Here is a 25,086-nt window from a genome sequence, read left to right on the forward strand (position 1 = left end):
TGGGGCTGGGATTGCTGCCCTCCGTTCCCGTTGGCCGCATTCTCTTGCTCCTTTTCGCTGAGTGTGGACGCTCCCGCCTGGCCGTTCCCTCCGTGCCCCTGGCCGCCTCCTCCTGCCGCTCCCGCTCCCGCTTCAGGCTGCTGCGGTGCCCCGTTGGCTGGGGAATTGTTGCCGTTCTCCGCCTGCTGCCCCTGTGCTGTGTGGAAACACGGGGGGCACAGTCAGCACCGGGGGAACTGAGATCCGTTGAGGGGGAAATCCCCCGAGAGGGAGAGGGAAACTCCACAGAGCGACGGGGAAACCCAAGCGGGGAGGGGGGAACCCACGGGGGCAAGTGGGAGCTGGGGGGGAAGGCGAGGGGAGCCCCAGGAGGATAGGGGAAACCGGGGGAGAGGGGACTACGAGAGGGGGACGGGCGGACCCCGGGGAGCCCCTCCCGGCCCCCTCCCAGCAGCGACCCCAGGGCAGAGGAGCCCCCGCAAACGGAGCGCGGTGCCAGAGCCCCCCCGGCCCAAGGGCTTCGCTGCCCCTCCCGCCCCTGCCAGCGCCCCTGGCGGGCTCACCGGTGGCGCGGAGCGCGAGCAGCAGCAGCAGCAGCAGCAGCAGCGGCAGCGCCGGACGCGGCCCCTCCATGGCGGGCGGGCCCCTCACGGCGGCCGCTGCCGGGCGCGGATCTCGCGAGAGTGGGGCGGGCGGGGGAGGGAGGGCGCGAGAGCGACCGCGCGGGGGCGGGGCTGGGGGCACGGGGCGGTGCCTGGAGAGATGGGCGGGGCTGAGGGACAAAGGGCGGGGCTTGTGCCGACGGGGCAGAGCTGAGGGTCTGGGCGGGGCTTAAGGAGAAGTGGGGGCGGGACTGAGGCGGAGCGGGGGTGGGGCTTGCTGAGAAGACTGTAGTTTTATGGGGGCGTGGTTAGGGGCGGGGTTGTGTGAACGGGGCGTGGTCTGTGCCGATAGGGGTGTGGCTTGTGCCGGCGGGGGCGGGCCTTAAAGAGCCCGGGGTCATGGCGGGAAGGGCTTGGCGCCCCCTGGCGGAGCCAGCCCGGCTGCAGCTCCTCCCCCCAGCGCGGGGTCAGAGCGGCTTTTTGGGGTAAAACCCGCCGGTTTGGGGTCTGTTCCCAGGCCTGGAGAGCCCACAGCTGGGAGCTGTGAGCAGCGGGGCGTTGGGGGTGCCCTCCCGGCCCTGGAGTGGGGGAGGCTGTGGGGGCGGCAGTTGGGAAATCAGGGCAGGTTTCCTGTCCTTTGGTTCAGGACTGCTTCAGATAACATGGTGTTTTCGGAAAACCTGTTATTTTTTTGATAACCTGTTATTTTTTAAGAACCTGTTATTTTTCGGATATTATTTCATTTTTTGATAACCTGGGTTTTTGGGGGATTTTTTGATAACTTGTTACTTTTCAGATATTACTTAATTTTTTGGATAACCCGTTGTTTTTCTTTTTGGCCTGGCTGAGCACAACAGCAGCGATTCCCAAGCATTCCCAGCGGCAGCCGGAAATCGGCTGTGGCTGCCCCCGGGCACCCAGGGCTGTTTGCTCCCTTCTTCTGAGAGCTTTTGGTTCAGGCTGTTACATCTCCCATCTCTAGACTAAATATCCATCTTTCCAGAGATTCATAGAATCACAGGATGGTTTGGGTTGGAAGGGACCTTCCAAACTATCCGGTTCCACCCCCTGCCACGGGCAGGGACACCTTCCACTATCCCAGGTTGCTCCAACCTGGCCTTGGACACTTCCAGGGGTGGAGCAGGCACAGCTTCTCTGCGCAACCTGTGCCAGGGCCTCACTACCCCCACAGCCAAGAATTTTTCCCTAATATCCCATCTAACCCTGCCTTGTATCAGCCTGAAGCCATTGTCTCTTGGCCTGTCACTCCAGGCCTGTGTCCCAAGTCCCTCTCCAGCTCTCCTGGAGCCCCTTTAGGCCCTGGAAGGGGCTCTTGGGTCTCCCTGGAGCCTTCTCCAGGTGAACACTCACAGCTCTCCCAGCCTGGCTCCAGAGCAGAGGGGCTCCAGCACTCAGAGCATCTCTGTGTTCTCCTCTGGACTTGTTCCAGCAGCTCCTCCTGCTCTCCTGCCTGGAACTCAACCTCACCTCTACCTGATGCAGATAAAATGTAGAAACATTCCCGAATCCACCCATGATCCCTGTACCAGCTGCAGGGTCTGGAGCCCAGAGCTGAGCTCCTCAGGTGGATCCGATGGCCTCAGATCCATGAGCTGTGACCAGCACAGTGACAGTGGCACTGGGTGTCCTAGAGCTGTGACTGATGTCACCCAGGGTCACCGCCCAGCCACACATCACCTCTTGTGTCCAAAATTGTCCCCAGAGGATTTGGCTCCCGCTGCATTCCTGCTCCCGCCGAGCCATGTTGGATATCCTCGTGAAACAAGGAGCTCCAGGTGGGCCTGGGGCGCTCTTCCTGCATCTTCCTCATGTTCACTCCTGTGTCCACCCAGTGACCCTGCACAGCTCTGTCTCCTGTTTCGGATACATCAGCGTGAGGGGGCATCATCCTCCAGGAGTTTGATCTCCAGCTTTTTCCCTGGCCGTCCTTCCCCAGACAGCTCCACCTCCCTGTGCAGTTCTGCAGACACACAAATTCTACCATCTCCTCCCTGACTTGGCTCATTCCTGCCAATCCCAACCTGTTCTCCCCGTCACCCCACGTTTTTCCATTTAGATCAATGGTTTTGCCTTCATCTGCCCCCAGGATGAACCTGTTGGTGTTTAACCCACTATTCCGTGGTGTCTCATCCATCACACGGCACATCCCGCAGCAAAGTCTCACCTGGAGATTCCAGAAGGAATCACAATCCTTCACGGATCCATTAGCTTCTCCAGTCACTCCATTTAACCCTAAAAGAGGAAAAACATCATATGGAAACCAAGTCCCACATAGTGATGGAGGAACAACTGGGGCATAATCCTGCCTTGGAGCATCGCAGATGATGTGGTTGATTTTCTTCTTTCTTTTTTTAACCCAATCTCTGGGGAATCTCAATTCAATTCAACACATTCCAACAATCCCTGCTGCTCGGCTCTGCCCATGCCAGCCTTTCCAAGGAGACCAGAACAGTTGGCCCAACTCTTTTTTGGGATTTAAACAGAGAATCGAGGCTGTTTCTCATGCCCAGGAAGTCAAGAGTGACTGAGAGGAGGCCAAGTTCCTCTGGATTTACAACAATGCCTCTGGGAACGGAATTCTGCCCCAAATACCATGGATGAGGCTGACATCAGCCCAGAGCCGGGTGGCTCACACCAGGATCCAACACTTCTCTTGGGATAAAACAGGATAAACAGGACCAGTGACCTCATCTCACCTCTCATCTCTCCCCACACAGCCTGAGCCAACGTGAGACGGCTGCTGGTCCTGTGTCATGGGATCTTGGAATATCCAGGGTTGGAAGGGATCCACAGTGACTATCAAGTCCAACTCCTGGCCCTGCACAGGACACCCCAAAAGTCACCTGAGTGTGTTATCACCTGAACAACAACTCTACATCCCAACTCAGCAGCGTTTCGGGGGTTCCTGGACTGGTGCTGTCTATTCTCATGAATCCTTGTGGAATCTCACTTTTTGGGGATGACTCTTTCTAAGAATAGCCACCAGGAACAGGCTGGACACACAAATCTGGCCTTAATCTACACTAATTGGGGTGGTTTAACATGTTGTCCCAAGGTCTGGTGACAAGATAATAAAGTCCTCACCTTGTCCGACACGTCTGCATCCCCCATCCTGTCCCTTCCCCCAGAGGGCTAATCTGGTCAGGATAAAGGATCAAAAGGAGAAACAATTAGCAAATGGAAGAATTTAATGATGCTAATTAAAATGTATTAAGTGTAGCCACTGCATCTGCACCAGCTGCTTTGGCAGGAGCCCTGAGCATGCAGAGCGGGAGAACAGGACATCTGGCGCACTCTCCCCCCCTGGTCCCCGAAAAAGAGGTCTGAGGAAACCTCGGTGTTCGTGGTGGAGCCCTTAATTAGCTTCATCTCTGCAGGAGACCCCCGGGACCTCATTAGGCTTTTCAATTAGTGCCTGGCCAGCCGGAGCAGGGGGGCCGAGGGAGGGGGGAGGTGGCTGCAATTAAGCAATCGGGAGGAGGTGACAGAAGTAACCCCACGTCCAAAAACCGGCCGGGAAAGCTCCAAGCTGGCCCCCAGATGCTCCCGCGCCCAGGGCCAGCAGTCCCAGGAGTTTGCTCCCAACGAGCCCTTAATGAGGCATTCGCCAGCTCCTGGCAATAAACTCCACAAGGGCTGCAGCCTGGGGAATCACGGAATCGGGAAATGGTTTGGATTGGGAGAGACCTTAAAAACCACCCACTCCCACCCCTCTGCCACGGGCACAGACACCTTCCCCTAGACCAGATTGCTCCAAGGCCTGTCCAGTCTGGCCTTGAACACTTCCAGGGATGGGGCAGCCAGTTCCACCCCAAGCACAGCTCTGTGGTAATTCCTCACCTGGACCATCCCCAGCCAGCAGACACCAGGCACTTCCCGAGCTTTGTTTCCCTCTGGGAACAGGCAGCAATGATGGTGAACGTGATTTACCAAGGATGCAGCTGCTCATTTCCAGCCCCAGCTCCATCATTCCCACGGCTGATCCCAGCTCTCCCGCCCGGCTGTGCCTCCACGGGGACCCCACGGGCACCCTGTCCCCTCTTCCAGCTGTTTTGTGCCTCTCACTAAGGCAGGATCCAGCTGTCCCACCTCTGCACAACACGCTACCCCTTCCCTCTGCTGCCAACACTCTGTGGGATGTCATTCCCTCCCTGACCTTTTCCTCTTCCCTGGATGTGGCTGGGATGCACCTCGTGAAGAAACAGTGGCAGTGGCAGCACCTCATTTCTCATGGGAAAAACTGGGGCCTCTGGCTGTAAAATTGTGGGGCTTTGGTGCAAGTTTGAAAAGTGAAATCTCGTAACTGGAAAATCATGGAGTCACAAAATGGTTTGGGTTGGAAAGGACCTTACAGATGACCCAATTCCACCCCCCTGCCATGAGCAGGGACACCTTCCATTATCCCAGGTTGCTCCAAGCCCTGTCCAACCTGGCCTTGGACACTTCCAGGGATCCAAGGGCAGCCACAGCTTCTCTGGGCAACCTGTGCCAGGGCCTCCCCACCCTCATGGGGAAAAATTTCCTCCCAATAGCCCATCTAACCCTGCCCTCTGTCAGTGGGAATCCATTCCCCCTTGTCCTGTCCCTCCATCCCTTGTCCCAAGTCCCTCTCCAGCTCTCTTGGAGCCCCTTTAGTTACTTCCAGGGAGCCAAACACTGCTGGGGAGCGTCCTAAGCCTCCAACACCCCAGGCTGACCAGCTCCATTTCACCTTCCAGCTCCGAGGACAAGTTAAATCATAGAAAACATCATCAAAAATTTGTCCGAAACAGAGCAGTGGGGCTACCAGACTTTCTTGTCACATCATCCCAAATGGAAACACACTGGATATCCAGTTTTTGTCTGCAACAAAGACAAACCCCAGAGTTTTCCTCTTCTAGAATCATGGAATGGTTAGGTTGGAAGGGACCTTAAAGACTAGTTTGTTCCAATCCCCTGCCATGGGCAGAGATGCCTCCTGTAGAAGCACCTCCCAGTGGACAAATAAAACCTGGAAGGACCCATTTTCCATGGAAAACCACTCTGAATTCAGCATTTTCATCCAGCTATATTGCTGCAGGCGTGATGGATGTATTGATCCTATGATCCGTTCAACCACGACAGATCCAGCAGGTCCACCCAAGACTGGAGCAACACATGGTCTCACCCTCTCTCCCAGGAGCAGTGAGGCCAGCAGGGTTTGGTGACCAGTTCCTTCTCCTCTGGCAGGGATAATCCCATCCCGTCTCAGCTCTGGAGCACCGTGAACGCACTGGAACAGATGTTCCTTTTCCGTATGGGAAAACGCCGAGTAAAACAAAGGAATATTCTCCTGCTGAAGCCCAACATCTGTTTGAAGCTGTCTGGCTCCAGTTCAGATTTAATTCTTGTGACAGGTCTCTTCATGCCTTTAATTTCCCATGAAATCCAATTCAAGGAGCTGTTTGTCCACAGCCCGCTCCCAGTGTCGGGGAGAGTGAGGCCACATGCCATCCAGGCGTTCCTCGCCCAAAACCGCTTTCTTGGAACACTTTCTCTGAAAAAAGCTCCGTTTTGGCCCTTTTCAAGCAACAGCCATGCACGTTTTGGGTGACACCTTAATCCCCTCCACCCCGGCGCTCGCATGACCGTGCGACACGTGGCCGGTCCTCCTGGGTGCTCCTGCAGAGGAATGGAGCTCCTTCCCAGAATCCGCACTTTTTTTTTTCTTTGAAAGAAGGAAATTTAAATAATTTGGAGTGTGGAATGGAAACGCCTCCCAGATTTCGGGTTATCTTGGGTGTGACAATGGCAGTCGTGCTCCGGGCACTGGGAGGATTTGGTGGTGGTGGCACAAAGCAGCTGCATGAGCTGCACTCGCTGCTCGCGGCTCCCAACTAGCCAGGACCCCTGGGAACAATGATTTTGGGAGCTCTAGGATGCTCCAACCTGGGAGTTTCTCCTGTCCAGATGATGGTCCTGCACTGGATGGAGAAGCCATGCTCCTGCTGCAGGTCCCACTGCTGTTTGCAGAAGGTATCAGGAGTTTTCACAAGGTTTTGGGAGCCGGCGTTGGCTCCAGATGTGTCCCTGGGGCTCAGCCAAGGGCCCCTCAGCTGGGAGCACAGGTCATGTGCGAGTTTTTGGTAGTTCTGCCCAGCTCTGATATGAAAATCCTCAAATCCAGGTGTCATCTGCTGGAGTTATACATGCCAATGTTGTGTTCATCTAGAAAACACAGATGCATCTTCCATAAGGACACCAAGATGGTCCCTTTCGCCTCTACGGGCAGACAGGCACCTGCTGATGTTCCAGTTCCCCAAAAATACTTCCCCGGTGGCTTCTCAGCGCTGGAAAGGGAAAGGGAAATGTCAAAACAGGAGTGAAAAACATCACTGATCCCCAAAGGAGCCGAAGCCCCACCAGACCCAGCAGCTGCAGGATGGGCTTACCTGTCACCAGCGGTCAGGATGTCACTACCGCCACAGCCGGGAGCTGGGGGACACCACGGTCCCCAAAATGCAGGAGGGGTGTGGATAGAGAAGGTCCTGGGATATGGGAACTGGGAGGGAAATTCAGAAAGGGAATGGAACAGGACTATGAACCCCACAAATCAGCTCTGGATGGGTGCAGCTCGGAGTCAATCTGAAACAGAAACAAAATTGTGAGTTCTGGGGGAAAACTGAGGTTTTTTTCCTGTTAAAACACAGGAAGAGGGAGGAGTCCTGATGGACCCAAATATTGAACTGATTGAGGACTTCAGGTGAAGTGAAAATCCATTAGGTTGGTTTTGTGTTGGTCCTTTTTCATCCCAATCTTTTCATCCCTGGTTTGGAAGAAGCAGGCATGGAGCATCCAGTGCACACCAGTAACTCCCACTTCCCACCTCGAGCACCTCCTAAACTGGGTCACCCAATCCCCCACATCCTGCTGCCTGGATCGCTCTAGCACCCCAAACTGGACACTCCAAAATCGCCGTGTGCCCATTGACAGAGGTGTTCAGGGGATGCTGGACCTCTGCAGTGGGACTGGAAGCCCATCCCGACATGTTTCCCGGGAAGGAGGTGATGCACAAGGAGCGAGCCCTTCCCGCACGGACCACGCTCACGCAGTGAGTTGCAGCTGTAGTTTTATTTCCTTTTGTGAAAAATAACAGGATTTCGAGGTGATAAAAACACAACCCCCCCAGGGCTCAGCCCCGGACCCTGCCCACCCCGGCACGACCGCGGGCAGAAGCAGCACCAATGGAGCAGCACCCCCAGGACAGGATCCGGCTCCTCGCCAGGACAGAGCGAAGGTGGGAGCCGGGGATGGGAGCAGAGCCACAGGATGGGAGGGTTCGGGAGCAGGTGGAGGCATTCCTGCTGTAGGATCCAGGATGGAATGCCGGCTCCAGCACAGCACTCGCCGTGTTCAGTGCCGGCATCACCGTGCTGGTGCCATCCCTATGCCCCACGGCAGCGACGGGCAAATGGCTCATCCCACGGAGATTCCCATCGTCGGCAGCTTGTGGAGGGTCTATTTAATTTTTTTTTTCCTTTTTTTCCATTTTTTTAATAAAAACAGTCTTTAGGTCGACTGCTGGCAGCAGCTCTGAGTAGAAAGCCCCTTCCTCCAGAGTCTGCTTCCAAAAAGTTCAGAAAGGGTCAAATATTGACCAATAATGGTTTTGGCTGCGTTTGAATCTTGATTGTGGCTTCTGCAATGTACAGCGGGGAGGGGACGGGTGAAGGGGACGAGGGGGGATGAGGTTTTTCCCTTAGTCAGCAGGTTTGGTGACCAGGGAAAGGGGCTGTGTCTGCAGCACAGCCAAGGCAGCCGGGACAGAGCCAGGGGGCGAGGAGACGAGAGCCGTGGGGGGCACCGAGGGGAAGGGGATGGGTCTGGAGAGGAGCGAGGGTGGGCTGCTGAGGCTGGAGGAAGAGGAGGAGGAGGAGGAGGAGGAGGAAGAGGAAGAGGAGGAAGAAGAGGAGGCTTTGCTGGAGAGGACAGTGGAATGCACAGCGAGCTGAGCCCTGGCCTCTGGCTTGGTGGTGAGCGAGAGCGGCTGGGCCTGCTCCGAGTGGGTGGGGGCCGGCGCGGCGGGCGAGGCCAGCGCGGCCGAGGGCGTGGCGGGCGAGTCCAGCATGCTGCCGTGGGACGAGGCCGGGCTGGCACACGGCTTCTCGGGTGGCAGGTACGGCACACACGGCTTCTTGCTCTTGGAGGGCAGGGAGCCTGGGGAGGGCAGGCACAGCGTGAGCGGCCGGAGCCTGGCGCAGGGGGAGGCGGGGGGGGGGTACTCACTGTCCGTGTCGTGGCTCTGCTGCTGCGCCAGCTTCTCGCGCTTCCGCTTCTTTTTCTTGCCCTGAAAAAGATGATTTCGGGTTCTTCCGTGGCTTTTGGCTGCCCGTGGTGGGAAACTGGGGCTGACGCTGCCCCAGAGCATCCGCGGGGACTTGGCGTCGTCACCAACCGCCCCCAACACCCCAAACACCGACCCCAGAGCACGGCCAGCCCTCCCCTGCCAGCCAAACCCTGGGAGAGGGGCCCTCTCGGGGGGGTGGGACCGCGGGGGACACACGTACGTAGTTGTCCCGCGCCGACCAGGTCGGGTAGAGCTGCGAGTGCAGCTGCCGCTCCTTCCGCGCCAGCTCGTAGTACTTGGCCTGTTCCTCCCGCGACAGCGAGTGCCACTGCAGGGAGAGACCACGCTGGAGACCCCAGAGCCACGCCGGGAACCCCAAAGCCAGGCTGGAAACCCCAGAGCCATGCTGGAAACCCCCAGATCCCCACTGGAGACCCCAGAGCCATGCCGGAAACCTCAAATTCACACTGGAGACAACAAATACATGCTGGGAAGCCCAGAACTATGCTGGAGACCTCAAAGCCACACTGGAGACCTCAGAGACAAGCTGGAAACCCCAAAGCCAGGCTGGAATCCCCAGATCCATGCTGCTGACCCTGAGGACCTACTGTCCTGGGCTGCAGAGGTCCATCCCTCCCCATCCCTCCCCACGCCTGACACCTCCCTGGGACTCCCTGGGCTGGCGGAACCCCAGGTCCAGGGATGGATCCGTGGGGAGAAGTGGAGCTGGGCTGTCTGGAGGGTCCCTGATGGGGGGATCCCAACCATACCCGCCGGCCCAGGATCTGGTTGATGGCAGCGCTCTCCTTCAGCGTGCACTCAGCCACCACCTTGGCCCTCATCTCCTTCATGTACAGCATGAAGGCGTTGAGTGGCTTCTTGATATGGGGCTTCTTCTCCTCCTCCTTCTTCACTGCCACAGGGGATTTCCTGGAAGGAGCAGGATAGGGGGTCAGGACCCCCAGGACGAGCCCCTGTCCCCACGGTTGGCCCGGCCCCCACTCACGAGCTGCCTCCGGGGCTGGCGCTGGGCTGGGTGGGCTCCTGCTTGACGATGGGTGAGACAATGGTGGGGTGTGGGATGCCCGAGGGGTGCAGCCCGTGGGTGGGCGGTGGGACCATGTGTGGGGAGAAGCGGCTGGACATCAAACTGCAGCGGGGGGAGAGAACAGGAGGGGTGGTCACCTCCCCACAGGCACCCACAGACCCCCCCTGAAAACCTCCTGGGCTGAGAGACCACCAGCCTCAAGCCAGTTAAGTTAGAAACCCCAAAACCATGCTGGAACTCCAAATCCATGCTTCAAACCCCGAAATCAACCCTGGAAACCACAAATCCACTCTGCAAACCCCAAATCCATGCTGCAATCCCCAAAGCCATGCTGGAGACCCCAAATCCACCCTGGAGACCCCAAATCCACCCGAAAGCACCCAAATCCTGCCCTAGCTTTGAGATGGGGACACAAACCCAACCCAAGCGATGCCCTGAGCCCTTGGGATGTCACGTTCCTCCACCCGTGGGGACCACCCGCTCCCTCCAGGAGGATCTTCACGCAAGGGGAACACCCCGATCTGGGACTGGTCTATGCCTGTGCATTTTCTGCAGGGAAGTGTCCCAAAACCGACTACCAGCTCCGGGATGCCCGTGAGGGTCCCTCCCCCTTCCAAGACCCACCTGGACATGGAGGCATTCATGGCGAGGGCAGGATACGGGTGCCGGAAGCCACCAGGAGGGATGGAGTACACGGGCTGTCCTTGCCTGCAAAAACATGAGTTTCAGCGGAAAAAAGATCCCTTCCCAGTTCATGGGGATCCTTGGACTGGTCTCCAGCTATCTCCATCTGAATGATTCCCAAATTTTCCAACGGTGGGGAGCCCCTCCCTTCCCACCCCCCACAGGAGCCTGCGGCATCCTGCGGAACTCGCGGGGGAAACTGGGTGAAGTGGGAAGAGGAGGAGGGTCTCAGGGGGCTGTGGGCTCCCGGGATTCACAGGGACACGAAGCTGGAAGCGACCCCCGTGCCGGGGCCAGTCCATCCTTACTGTGGCACGAGCCAGCCCAGGGGGTGCGGGAGCTGCCCCACGGCTCCAGGGGACAGCGGGTAGTAGGGGGGCAGCTCAGGGGGGTGCGGCGGCCGCGGGATCCCTGCGGGGGAGAGAGGGGACAGAATGGGCGGTTAGAACAGGGGCACAGCAGCCTCGGGGCCCCCCACTGTCCTCCAGTACCATGTCTGCCTCCACCACCCTCCCTTTGAGCATCCCAGCTCCCACTGAGCACCTTGTCTGCCTCCAGCACCCTGTCTTCCTCCAAGCACCCTCCCTGTGAGCACCCATTTCCCTCCCAGCACCCCATCTCACTTTGAGCATCTGGTCTGCTGCCAAGCACCCCATCTACCTCAGAGCACTCCATCTCCCTCCCAGCACCCGTCACCCCAGGCTGAGGAGAGGCTGCTGAGACACCCACAGCACAGCCCTTGGGGGGATCCCCACACTCCAGCTCAACCTGTGACCAGGTGAGGACCCATCCCCAGCCCCCTCCCAGGGACCGGGCTGAGACCACTCAGGAGGCAGAGGGACCACCCAAGGGAGAGCCCCCTATTCCCAGCACAGCACCCGCACCCTCACATTCCCTTCACTCCCCCAAACATGTCCCCCCACTCTGTGCTCACCCGTCTTGGGGTCGATCTCCGGGGAGAGGTGGCCGGGCGGGGACCCCGGTGGGAAGGGGTCGTTGCTGTAGGTGATGAGCGGCGTCAGCGGGTGCATGTGATGGCCGTGCTGCACCACCGGGACCTTGTTGGACTGCGGGGAGAGCGTGTGGCAGGGTGGGACAGCAGCCACCTCCCCAGGAACATCCCCTGGGCAGCAGCGCCGTGGCTGCCCTGTCCCTGGGAGGGCTCCAGGCCAGGTAGGACAGTGCTTGGAGCAACCTGATCTAGTGGAAGGTGTCCCTGCCCAGGGCACAGCGGTGGGACTGAGTGGTCTTTACGGTCCCTTCCAACCCAAACCATTTCCTGATTCCATAATTCCAGGATCGTGGGGGGGTGCTGGGAATCCCCCACCCTGCAGGAAGGGGCTGTTCTTACCAGGTGTGCGGGCGAGGGCGAGCGACTGTCCTTCAGCGTGGCCCCGGCTGGCACGTCCAGCAGTGGCCACTTCATCTGCAGGTACTGCGGGAGGGATGGGATGATGGGCTCCGACAGCCCCAGACACCCCGGCCCCAAAACACCCCCACCCAAAACACTCCCTGCCCCAATACATTGCACCAGTCCTGAAACATCACCCTAACCCCAAAACACTCCACCCCCAGCCCCAAGCCCCCTCTACTGCAAAACACTCTCAGCCCCAAAACACCCCCTGTCACAAAATACCTCTGGCACCAAAACACCCCCCGGTCCCAAAACATCCCCCTGAGTTCTAAATATCCCCCCGAGCCCCGAAACACCCTCACAGCCCCAAAACATCACCCCAGCCTCAAAACACTCTTACAGCCCTCCCAAAAAAAAAACCCTGGCCCCAAAAGATTCCCCAGCCTGCAAACTACCCCCCAGCCAAAACACCTCCAGCCCCAAAACATTCCCCAGGTCCTCAAAACCCCCCTGGCCCCAAAACATTCCCCAGCCCTGAAACAACAGCCTGGCCTCAAAATATTCCCTGGTCCTGCCTGCACTGGCTGGAGACACCTCAAGCCATGGAGGACACCCTGGGCTGGTGGCAAAGAGGTTTTGGGGGGACACAGGGAAGTTTTCAACCCTATGTGCCTCTACAGACACCAATAATGGTGCAAACTCCCAAATCCCAAATGGCACAAAACTTTAATTCCCAAATCTCTGCCCCAAAGAGTGCAAAGCCTCAAACTGCAACCCCCAAATTTCTGTCCAAAACAGTACAACCCTCTCGAATCTTAAACCCCAAATGGTGCCAACCCCCAAATTTCTGCCCCAGATGATGCAACCCCCCAAATTTAAACCCCAAGCCCCACCCCAATGGTGCTGCCTTCCTGGGAGGTCCCTATGCCTGGGGGTGCCCCCCCGTCCCCAGTCCTTGGGGTACCATCATCAACCCCAGATTGCTGGCATGCAAGAAATCAGTCCCATATTGGGGGGGGGGCAAACACAGGGGGTTTGGAGGTGCTTGGGGGTTTTCCCCGTCCTGGGTTAAATCTTGCTGTGACACTGAGATGTCTCCCCAGCAGCCCCCCAAAGAAAGACACTTTGTGTAGTGTCGGGTGGGGGGGGGGCAGAGGCGTTTCCCGAAGACAGCAGGAGGGAGGGAAGGTCCCTGGAGATGCCGGGGCTCTAGAATGTGGGAATGTGGCTGGAGCAGCTGCCTGCAGGAATTTCCCCACATACAGACCTTCCTGAGCTGAGGCAGCTGGAAGGAAAACCCAGGAGGAGTTTGGGGGAGTGTTAACTCTTCCAGGGCTGGCAGGTTCCTCCCCCTTGCATCACCTCCTGCCACCCCCAAAGTGTCCCACCTCTTGCTGTCCCCCAGTCTCCACCATCCCCCTCCTGCATCTCCACTATCCCATCTATCTCCTCCTGCACTCCACATCCCATCCACCATCTTCCCTGCATCCCCTCCTGTGCCTTCAGTATCCCTGCCTCTATCTCCAGTATCCCTTGTTGCACCTCCAGTATCCCACCACTGCACTTCCAGTATCCCCTCTTCTTCATCTCCAGTATCCCCCCTCCATCTTCAGTATCCCCCCTCCATCTCCAACATCCCACTCCTGCATTTCCAGTATCCCGCACACCTTCAGTATCCTCCTGCCTCCAGTAACCCCTCCATCCCCAGCATCCCCCCACTCCATCCCCAGTATCCTCCTCCATCTCCAGCAGCCAGATCACACGCTCTCCCTGCTGGCACCCCAGGACCGCCCACCCAGGACCCCCTCAGCACAGCACAGTCCCAAAGCCAAGATGAGGATTCCCCATGATCCAACCATTCCCACAGCTGCCAGCACACGGGATCCCCAAAAACCTGCTTCTCTGTCTGACCCAGCTGCCACAGGGCCACTCCTCATCCCCATCCCGGCACAGGGATGCTCCAGTGCCTCCATGGGGAGACTTTTGGCACTGCTGGGACAATCCCACTGGTGTCAGCAGTCGGGACTGGATCTGTCCCTTGGTAGCTGGTTGTGGAGGAGGCCGGGAGCCAGGACAGCACACACCTGAAGTGTGCTTGGCATGTGGGTGACCCCTGACCCCAGCTCGCCGTGACCCACCAGCTCAGCGTCACCTGTGGGCTGTCACCCATGGGCTCAGTGTCACTCATGGGCTCATTATCACCCATGGACTGACTCACTGTCACCTGTGGCTGTCACCCACGAGCTCACTGCCCACCTGTGGGACTCATTGTCACCCATGGGCTCACTGTCACCCCTGGCTGTCACCTGTGGGCTCACTGCCCACCTGTGGACTCACTGTCACCCATGGCTGTCACCCAAGGGCTGTCACTCACGAGCCCACTGTCACCCCTGGGCCCACTGTGACCTGTGGGCTCACCATGACTCGTGCATTCACCATCACCCCGGGCGTGCCATGGCCCGGCCCTCCCTGGGATGCAGGAGCTGTTCAGGTTTGATGACCCCTCAAATCCGGGTGACCCAAGGCACAGGGACAGCCCCAGGGCACAGGGACAGCCCCACAGCCACGCCCAAGGTGATCTCCCAGGTGCCTCCCCTTGCAGCCCTGCTGGGGTGACACTGGGGACCCCCCACTGCTCATCCCCATCCCCATCCTGGACGGGCGATGCCCCGAGCTCTGGATGAGACCTCGGTGCCTCCCCGTCATGTCCCCCCCGCCGTCATCCCCGTGACCACGCACAGGGCAAGGCAGGAGATGCCCCCCCAATGCTGAGGGGGCTCCCTGGCCCCCCCTCGGGACCCCCTGCCCGCTCCCTGTCACAAAGGGGCTTTCTGGGCCACTCTGTAAGTAGAGAAGGCGCAAGGGGATGGGGAGGGGATGGGGATGGGATGGGCGGGGAGGCGGCGGCGGGGGAAGGTTTGGGGGATAAAAGGCTGATTCTCATTTCGAGGCCATTTCGGGAGGCTGGGGAGGGGAGGGGGGAAGGGAAGAGGGGGGACCCTTTCAAAATATACAAAGAGGGGGGGAGCTGGTGAATGGTTCAGTGGTGATGTGGAAAAATGACCCCCCCCGACCCTTTTCCTTCCCCATCCCTCAGCTCCAGCTGGGACACAGTCCCCACTGTCCCTCCTACCCCCGTCCCCCACGTGGGGATTGGAGCTGTGAAACAGCAACAAAAAAAAAAGAGGAAAATAGTTGAAAATCGGTCACATTCCAGAGAGATTAGAGCCAGTCCTGGGTCCTTGTTACCAGCCAATTAAAAACAGGGATAACCCCTTCCCTGCCGGAGCCCGTCCCTCTGGGAACCCTCTGGGAGCCCCCAGACCCTGGAGGAAGGGGGACAGGGGGATCCCCTCGTGCCCAACTCAGGGTGTTCACGACAGGATTCCTGCTCCTCTTCCACACAGGCATCGATCCAGCTGCAAGGGTTTCCCTGGGAAGGGGGAAAAGTGATGCTGGAGAAGTCCTGGCTGGGGCTGGGCTGGGACTGCATGTCCTAGTGTGGCATGTCCGGGTGGGAGCTGTGTGTCCCAGGATTGCATGTCCTGGTGTGTCATGTCCTGGTGTTGTGTCCCAGTATCATATTGGATATCCCAAGATTGCACATCCCAGCATTCCATATCCTGGTGTTGCAGATCCCAGCATTCCATCTCCCCCTGTTGCACATCCTGGTGTCCCATGTCCCAGGACTGCACGCCCTCATGTTCCATGACCCACTGTTGCACATCCCAGCATTGCCTGTCCCAGCATTGTTTGTCCTGGAGTTTTGTGTCCCAGGATTCCATGTCCCAGTGTTGTATGTCAACGTGTCCAAGCACCACGTATCCCAGGACTGCATATTCCGGTGTTGCGTGGCCCAGCATCACACATCCCAGTGCTGTGTGTCCTGGCACCGTGTGTCCAGGTGAGTGTCTCATGGCCTGGGATTGCATCTCCCAGTGTTGCATGTCCTGGTGTTGTGTGTCCCAGCATGGCATGTCCCAGAGTTCCACATCCTGGTGTCACATGTCCCAGCAGTGCCATGGAGTAGCCTGTCCCAGGACGGTGTCCCAGCTCTCCGTGTCCCGGCATCGCATGTCCCAGGACTGCGTGTCCCAGGATCACACATCCTGGCATTCCATGTGCTGATACTGCATATCCCAGCACTGTTTGTCATGGGCCTCATCTCCCAGGATTCCCTGGCCCAGCACTGTGTGTCCCAGTGCTGCTGTCCTGTCTCGTGTCCGTGCAAGATGCAATTTTTGAGGGAAATGGGTGTTCCAAGCTGGATGCACTGCATCCACGTGCCCCAGGATCGCCCATCCCAGATTTACTGCCTATCCTGGTGCTCTGCCTCCAGGCTCTGCAACTCATCCCAATGCTGCACATCCCATCATTAATCCCAATGCTGCCTGTCCCAGCACAGGCTCCTCTCTGCTGGGATCAAAGCCTCAGGTTCGGCACCCACCGGCCTCATTTTAGGAGAAAAAAGGTCTGTTTGGGACCATTTTTCCAGGTAAAACATTACCCGGAGGCTCTGGGGCAGGAGCCTCTCCACTGCCTTTCCATTTGCCTGCAGGTGATCCGACAGGAACCACCATGGAGAAGATCCAGGGGATCCCAGCACCCGGGTGCTTCATCCCCACCCCAAAACCCCCACAGATGAGCTGGAAAGCACCTGGGAAGATTCCCACTGGTATCCATCAGCATCCATTCCTCCCATGCCATCTCCATCCTAGGACAGGACTTCGGGGATGGTGACCCCCAGGTGTCCATCCTCATGCCATTCCCTTTTCCAGCCTGAATTCCCAGGGCTTTGCAAAGTCCCCCCAGTCCCCCGGTGCTCCCAGGAGGCCCCCCCATTCCCAGCCTGCTTACACAGAGGTGGGATAACCAACAGCCTCTGCTCCAGCTCTTTTCCCCAAAATCATGCCGGGGAGACGGGAAAGGCCAAGCATCAGGGTAGGAAATGGGGGTTTGGGGGATGTTTAGTAGAGCCCCCCCAAACCGTCCAGGTGTGGCTGCTGCCCCAAGGCATCCCAAGGTCCTGGCCTTGAGCAGTGTCACCAGCTGGTTTGGGAAAAAACCCACCCAAATCTGGTTCCATGTGTCACAGTGGGATGGGATTTTTGGGGGAAGTGGGGATTCTGGGCTCAGTGTGTACAACTCTGCAAAACTTTGTGCTTGGGAGTAGAAAGGTGCAAAAACCCCAAATCTGCGCTGGCAGGAGCGTCTGGGGCTGCACCCCAGGATGCTGTGGAGAGGGGTGTCAAGTGGGAATGGGGAGGGAGCCCCAAACAGGGGGGAAAAAAGGGGAAAGGGGAGGGAGGAGGGAAAGGGGAAAAAAAGGGGGGGAAACATGGGAAAAGGGGGAGAAAAGGGGAAAAGGGGGGAAATGAGGAGAAGGGAAGGGGGAAAAGGGGGAAGGGGTAAAGGGAGAAAAAGAGGGGAGAAGCAAGGGCAAATGGGGGGGAAACAGGGAGGAAATGGGAAAAAGGAGGAAAAAAGGGTGGGAAAAGGGTGAAAAAAGGAAAAAGGGGGAAATGGGGAAGAAAGTGTGGGGGGAGGAAAACAGGAGGAAGGAAAAGGGGGAGACAAAAGGGGAGAGGAAAGGGGAAAAAGGAAAAAAAAGGGGGGAAATGTGGGAAAAGCAAAAAGGGAAAAAGGGGGAAACTGGGGGAAATAAAGGGCATAAGGAAGGGAGAAAAGGGGGAAATGGGGGAATGTGGGAAAGGGAAGGGAAAGGGGGGAAAAAAGAGGGGAAAAAGGGGGAAAAAGGTCCTTCTCAATGGCACTCATGGGACATGGAAAGAGAGTCCACTTAGGGAGTCAGAAAAGGAAAGGGAAGGTGTTGGGGATACACCAGTTGTGGGGATTCGTGTCCCCTTGGAGCTAGAAACAGAGCAGGAAGGGGAGAAAAAGGGAAAGTAGGGTCCCAACCTGTCACCCTCCTGAGCTGGGATGGGGTGTCCTTCATACCCCAATAAATCACCCCAATGTCAAAAAGCAGGGAGAAAACCCAGGAGCATCCCAGCCCCACAGGGCCCATCGCCCGTCCTGCAACCCCCCACTGCGTTCTGCTTCCCTGGGATAATTGGGAAGGGAGAAATCCCAATTACAACTGGATTTACAGCCCAAGGAACGAGCCATAAATCTTCCCCCCCCCACTCCCTCCCTGCAGCTGCTTCCCAGCCAAATAATCTCCTCCAGATGTTGCCCATGAACACCAGGACAACAAATTCAAGCCAGGAGACCTTTGGGGGGTCTCCTGCATCCCCACATCCCAAGGAGAACCCCAAAAATTCCTGATGGGGTTATTTTCCCATCAGGATTTAGGGTTTTTCAAGGGTGATATGGGGGTGATGCAGGACACATCACCATGTCCTTGTCTGGCATTTTTTGGGTGACACCAGCCAGACAAAGAGTGTTCCAAGCAGGGACAATGATTTTAGGGTGGAAATGAGAGCTTGTGACACCTCAACAATGGATGCTCATCCATTCCCATGACACAGCCCAGGTAGGAAATGCCAACAGGGCTGGGATGGGAAGGTGGAAAAAGCGGCCAGGAGATGAAAAATAAGCCCCAAAAAATCTCAGTTCGGGATGAGCTCAGAGTGGTGGCACTTATCCAACCTCATCTCTAGCCACAGACCCACCTTCCCCACCCCAGGGATGTCGGTGGCATCCGCTGAAGAGCTTGGCCCCAGCCCCGCAGAGGAAGGCAAGAGAGGGAACTCGGGATGAGAAGGGTGGGAGGAAGTGGGATGATGCTGGAGGGATGCCAGGACACAGCCGAGCTGGCTCCTGGGATGCAGCCTCAGCCCAGAGTGACCCTGGCACAGGGACACTCCGAGAATCCTCCACACACGGATGCCTTGAGCATCCCTTTCCATGAGCACCCTGGGCATCCTTCACCCACAGATACCCTGAGCATCCCTCATCCATGGTGACTTGAGCAGCCCGTGTACACCCCAAGAATCCCTCACCTATGGATGCCCTCAGCATGCCTCTCCCCATGGACACCCCGAGCATCCCTCACCATGTCCTGAACACCCCCCACCCATGGGTGCCCCCAGCACCCCTCACACACACACCAGCCCTGGAGCAGGATGGGCTCAGTGCCTGCTGGGCTCCCCACTCCCCACCCCCCCTCCCAGCTCCCCAAACCCCATGGCCCCGAGTCCCCCCGTGGCTTTTGTCTGCAGCTCCCGGCCCGGCCTCAATGGATCCATTCATCCCGCTGCATCTGCATGGGGGATCCCGGCGGGAACAACAGGCTCAGCCTGCCCCACCACCAACAGTCCCACTGCCCCAAAGCCCCCCCGACCATCCTGGGCATTGGGGGCCACAGCTGCCATGGGACTCCAGGGGGTCCTGTACCCCCCGGCAGCCCCCATGGGACACCAGCACAGCCAGCACAGCCAGCCCAGCCTGCCGACCCCTCCTGCCCTCTGCCCAAGGCTCTGGATGGGATCCTCAGAGCTGCAGGATTCCCAGGGCTCTGGGATCCCCAGGGCTGTGGGATCCCCGGGGTGAAGGCACAGAGTGACATCGTTGCCAGAAAACACCACCAGTGCAAACCGTGAAGCCACACATCACCATCATCCCCTCCCCTTCCTCCTCGGACCTTCCCCCACACCGTCCCCTTTCCTCCCAAAACCCCGACACGAACACAGAGAGACGGAAAACAACACGATCCCGACCCCCCCCTTCCCTCATCCCTCCTCTTCCTCCATCCGGGATGCACCAGGCACTTCCCCCGGGTTCCTCTTCCCTCCCAAGCTCCCGCCAGCGACTTCAAGGAAGGAAAACTAATGAAAAGCAGCTGCTGGGAATTCCAGAAGGATGATGAATGCGCCTCAGTCCCGGAACAATCCCAGGGCTGAGCAGAGGCGCCCCGAGCACTTACTTCATCGCTTTAATTTGGGAATCGTGTTGGAAAAGGGAGGGAGGAGGGAGAATTGGGGGGGGAAGTCCTCCTGTAGGTCTCATTTAGGCCCTACAAACCCCGCCCGCAGGGTAATTAGCCGAAGAGCATAATTAAGGAGCGGGATAAAGGGGCCATTGTGTGCGACTGCGGCGGGAGAGTCTGGGAGTGGGGAAACTGAGGCACGGGGAGGGTTCAGGGCCAGCAAGGATTGGATTAACCCAGCAGCTGCACAGAGCAACACGGAGAAGCCAAAAAGTGTGAAAAAATCCTTTTCTTCCTTAATATTTTCCAGGTGGGGAAGGAAGGCGGCACTGATGGGGGAGGTAAATCCTAAATAAACCAGCAAATCCCCAAACCGGTGCAGGAGGAAGGAAGAACTGCCACAGTCCAGAGACGCAGAGCATTGAATGAGCCCCCCCCGAGCCAGAAATCCCCCCCATCCCAACACTTCCATCCGCATCCCAACACCAAAACCCTCCACGCTCCGCCAGAGCTGCCAGCAAGACCCGCCCAGTTTTCGGAGCAACCCTTTTCCCTGCCAAAAATCTGTATTTTAATCATTTTCCTTGGCAGCAGTGCAGTTAAGGATCTATTTTCTTTAGGAGACAGATACGGCTCTGTATCCTCGGGAATTCATCGCAGGAATGGTGCAAAAAAAAGCTGAAATAAGCCCAGGTTACAGATTTTTCCCTCATTTATTTTGGGATCACAGCCCGCAGAGGCTCATTAATTACATGGAGGTGCATTAATTACACTGGCATGGCGTCGGGAGAGCTGTTTGGATGGAATTCCATGCCTGAGGAAGGGTTGGATTTATTTAAATCCTCGCCTCCAGACTCGAATTCCTGGGGTTAAACTGGTTTATTTTGGGAATAATGCCAATCCTGTGCATGGTCTCAGCTTCGCCTCTCTGGCAGTGCCATGCCTGGTTCCCATCCCCTTCCCAAGCTGGATGAGATTCCCATGCTGGGATGAGATTTTACCCCTGTATGGATCCAGCTAATTCTGGGTTTGTGGATAACTCCACATGATCCTGATGGAATGGATCCAGTGTGGTGGCAACAGAGATTTGCATCCATCCAGTTCATGCATGTCCAGAGTTTTCCCTTCCATCCTACCTTGGAGACCTTTGTGTCATTGGGAATGATCCCAAGGAGCCAAACACAGGCTCAGGGGTCCCCAATTCCTGATTCCCCTTGGGGAAAACTGGGCTGAAACGCTGCTCCAAACACCAATGCCATCAGTAGATTCCAGCAAATTCCTTCCCCATCTGAGTGGAGCCCCAGAAATACCCCTCAGACAGAAATTGCCAGGGAAGTGATACTGGGGTAGGTGGCCACTTGCCAAATTTCAGGATTCTGTTTGGAAATAACCCAGGAGCAAAGTGAATACACCCAGACGAAGGGCAGGAGCATCCATCTGTTGGGGGGTTGGCACAAGGATGGGCCTTCTCCCAGTTTGGGGTGCAGGAAGGCACTGTGTATCCAGATTCCCAAATATTTCTCATATTTCCATCAATTTCCCAGATTCCTAAAGACTTCATAGTGAAGAGCTGTGAAAGCAGTGCTTCCCTGCCCAGTATTCAAAAAAAGTGCTCAAGTGGTTTGGCTGCCGTCAGATTGAACCCACGGATACATCTGTCCCCAGGATCCATCACCTTCCTGGCCACCTCCTCAGAGCATCTCCTGGCCACAGAGATTATTTGGGGTGTGGGGTTTTTTCCCCCAAAATCTCCCCTTTCCGTGCAGTTCGATCCACAGCTCTTGGCTGCAGGACGTGAGGACGGGACACCACCGCCACCACCACTGGGATCCTGCAGATCAGCTCATTTCCTCCAAGGCTGGGGTGAGAAAAGAAGGAAATGGAAGAAGAGCTCCCAGTGCAGCCTGTGCCTCCTGCCACCCTGGCGCTCTGCGTGTCCGGGCTCGTCCGCAGCCTCCCAGGATGCAGACGGGTGGCGGGTTTGGCTCCCTGAGCTCGGTGCCCTCGGGCGACGCTTCACGTGGGGATGTGGGGATGCTGCACCCGGCTGGATCCAGCGTGGAATTGGAGAAGTGCATCCACATGGATCCAGCAGAGGATCGGGAAGGCTGTGCCTGGATGTCTCCGGCACAGGATTGGGGTTGCTGTGTCTGGATCGATCTGGTACAAGATAGAGGATTCTGAGCCCAGTTGGATCCACTATGGGATCAAGAATGTTGTGCCCGGCTGGATTCAATGTGGAATCAGGGATGCTGTGCCCAGGTGGATCTGGTATAGGATCAAGGATGCTGAGCCTGGCCAGATCAAGTATGAGGTCAAGGATGTCGTGCCCATCAGGATCTGGTTTGGGATTGAGGATGCTGCACTGACTGGATCCGCTGTGGGACTGAGGATGCTGCACCCAAAAGGATCCAGTGTAGGGTCAAGGATGCTGTGCCTGCCTGGATTCAGTACAGAGTTGAGGACATTCTGTCCTGCCAGATCTAGAACGAGATTGGGGATCTTCTACCTGCTGGGATCCAGTATGGGATCAAGGATGCTGAGCTTGGCCTGATGCAGTGCAGGACCTCTGTCCTGCCAGAGCCGGCACAGGATTGCGGATGCTGTGCCTGGCCAGAACCAGAATGGCATCGAGGATGCTGTGCCCAGATGGATCTGATGTGGCACTGGGGATGCTGTGCCCAGCCAGATCCCACCCAGCCTCAGCAGCATGAAAACATCCAGGGTTCAGTCCTGGGATCCAGGGCACCTCTGCTCCGGTGGGAGCCCATGGACAGGGGGTTTGTGACTGGCACAGAGCTCGGCCCCTCTCAGTGCCCAAGGGGTCCAGCCCGGCCTCACCCGGCGGTGCCACAACATTCACCAGCCCCCCCACTACCCCCAGTTTGCCCTCCCTCCCTGATAACCCTCACTCACTTGGCTCCACGAAGAGGCCCCAATCCATCAGGATTCAGCCCCAATCTGCACTTTCCCAACCCCACTCATCCCTCCAAAACATCCGGAAGGCGCTCCAGCCCCTGTTAATTAATTCCCTTTCTGGGATTCATTAAATCATCATTAGTGGCTGCTTGTGACGGATCCCAACACCAATCCCTTCTCATTATCCCGGATTCCTCCCCAGTGTTTGGCATCACGGCCAGCGGTGCATCATTCCCAAAACCTCATAATCCTAAAAGTGACAAATTGAGAATACAACCTTTATCCAGCCACCGGCCAAACACCGTGATAATTAGCTAATCCGCCCTCCCAATCCCGGGATTTGAGCTCCATGGCCACCCCAACCAGTTGCTTCCAGGAAAGCAAAAGTAGGAAAACCCTAAAAATACAGAAAACTCTCCACGCGACACCAGCTGGATTCTGGGATTTCAAACCATTATAAATGCCACAACTGTTGTTATCCCATATATATCCCATATGGGAACATGGTTTCCTATGGATACTGGGGAAACAATATGTGGAAAAGCATCGCCGGAGCAAGAAATACCCCTGGACAATTCAGGAATGGGCTGTGATGCTCCAGCCCAGGATGCAGTGGGTACCACAGCCAGAGTCCCCATCCCTCCCAGAAGGCTGAGGACCCCCCAGGGGGCTGAGAATTCTGTCTGTGTCCCCCCCCCATCCCAGGATGGCACCAGGAGGGGAAACTTGAGGCAGGGAAGGGCCTCATATACCTCATACAAGGTAGGGAACACCTTACATACCTTTATACACCTAAAACACCTTTATATCCCTAAAATTACTTTAGGGTACTGCCCAGGAACGTGAATGGGATGGTGTGGGGATCGAGGGACACTGCTGGGGAGGGGGCAGGGGGCGTGTGGGTCTCCCTCTCCATCCCCCCCACCTCCCCCCCCCGAAGAAATTCTCGCTCAATTTGCTTAATCACTTCTCCCCCCACGGGAGAATGTCGGCCCATTAAAGGCTTTAAAACCCTTTTAAATGAGAAAAGCGGCAGCTCAGGGTCAGGTTTCGGGGCGGATCTCCCGGGGTGAGGCCCCCCCCAAACTCCCCACCCCTCCCACCCCAAAGGGGCTAAGTGAAGGGAATAACCCTAATTTCTTGGGGGGTTTATTTAGCACCACGTGGTAGTTTTCCTGCGGGACAGGTTGTGAGGCTTGGGGGGGGTCTGAGCATCCCCAAAAGGTGGCAGAGAGGTGTTAGGAGGGGGTCTGGGGGGGGCACTTACGGTGCGGGCGCCGCCGGGGGAGAGGGCTCCGTTGGCGAGGTAGGGGCTACCCAACTCGGGGAGCATCAGGAAGGGGTAGCCGGGATAGGGGGGGCCCTTAAAAAAACCCCCATCTTGTTGTCGTCTGACCACTGGGGAGAGAAGGAAAGGGGAGGTCAGGAGGCAGAGGGGGGGGGGGCACCCATGGAGGGAGGCAAGGCAGGGTGCATGGTGGGGCCTGGGGAGGTCCCTCTGGGAATGCCAAAGTCCCTTGGGATGTCCTTGGTTCTTCGCGGGGGGGTCCCCATTTAGGGGGGGCGGTAGGTCCTTCTGGGGGTGCCCAGTGTCCTTCTGGGGGGTCCTTTCTTCTTCTGGGGGAGTTGTCTCCACTTGTAGGGGGTCCTAGGCAGGTCTCTCTGGGGTGCCCAAGTCACTTTGTGGGAGTCCTTGGTACTCCCGGGGGATGGTCCGCACGTGGGAAGCCGTGAGTAAGGTCCCTCTGCGGGTGCCCGAGTCGCTTTGGGGGTCCAAGTCCCTTGGGGGGTGTCCTTGATTTTTCTAGGGAGGTCCCCACTTGGGGGGACCTGGGTAGGTCCCTCTAGGGGTGTCCAAGTCCCTTAGGGATCCTTGGTTCTTCGGGGGGGCAGGGGGGGTGTCCCGACTTGGTAGGGGCCCGGATAGGTCCCTCTCGGGGTGCCCAAGTCTCTCGGGGGTGTCTTTGGTGGTTCTCGGGGAGTCCCTGCTGCTGGGTGGCCGCGGGAGAGGGATCTCGGCTGCACAGGGGATCCCGGGGGGCAGAGGGTCCCAGTGCTGGTCACTCCCAGAAAGGACCCAGCTGGGGGGGGGGAACCGATCCCGGCTCCTCCGTGGGACGGGGGGGCACCGATCCACACGTAGGGGAGCGACCGGGGCCGGTAACCGGGGCGGAGGGGCGGGGCCGGGGGCCGGGGGGGGGGGGGGGGGGCCGGGGCCGGGAACCGGGGGGGGGGGGGGGGGGCCGGGGGCCGGTGGGGTGG

The 25,086-nt window shown here is 57.8% G+C and overlaps 2 protein-coding genes across 2 annotated transcripts in view; both read right to left on the reverse strand.

Annotated features, from left to right (window-relative positions):
• The window catches only part of TGOLN2 (trans-golgi network protein 2), a 5,548-nt gene extending 4,872 nt beyond the window's left edge, over positions 1-676 (reverse strand). The window contains exons 1-2 of the mRNA XM_017837281.1: positions 564-676; positions 7-196 (exon numbers count right to left, since the gene is read on the reverse strand). Coding sequence (XP_017692770.1) covers positions 7-196; positions 564-633 — 260 coding nt within the window. The 5' untranslated portion in view covers positions 634-676. The remainder of the gene's footprint in view (positions 1-6; positions 197-563) is intronic.
• A 7,032-nt stretch (positions 677-7,708) lies between these two features.
• Positions 7,709-25,086, reverse strand: part of TCF7L1 (transcription factor 7 like 1) — an 18,291-nt gene continuing 913 nt past the window's right edge. Inside the window, exons 3-12 of the mRNA XM_017837325.1 lie at positions 24,092-24,222; positions 12,012-12,095; positions 11,595-11,727; positions 10,969-11,071; positions 10,601-10,684; positions 9,935-10,078; positions 9,699-9,858; positions 9,149-9,256; positions 8,868-8,928; positions 7,709-8,798 (exon numbers count right to left, since the gene is read on the reverse strand). Coding sequence (XP_017692814.1) covers positions 8,341-8,798; positions 8,868-8,928; positions 9,149-9,256; positions 9,699-9,858; positions 9,935-10,078; positions 10,601-10,684; positions 10,969-11,071; positions 11,595-11,727; positions 12,012-12,095; positions 24,092-24,222 — 1,466 coding nt within the window. The 3' untranslated portion in view covers positions 7,709-8,340. The remainder of the gene's footprint in view (positions 8,799-8,867; positions 8,929-9,148; positions 9,257-9,698; positions 9,859-9,934; positions 10,079-10,600; positions 10,685-10,968; positions 11,072-11,594; positions 11,728-12,011; positions 12,096-24,091; positions 24,223-25,086) is intronic.

The sequence above is a fragment of the Lepidothrix coronata genome, unplaced genomic scaffold (assembly GCF_001604755.1).
Source record: "Lepidothrix coronata isolate B3197 unplaced genomic scaffold, Lepidothrix_coronata-1.0 Scaffold301, whole genome shotgun sequence".
Classification (NCBI taxonomy): Eukaryota; Metazoa; Chordata; class Aves; order Passeriformes; family Pipridae; genus Lepidothrix; species Lepidothrix coronata.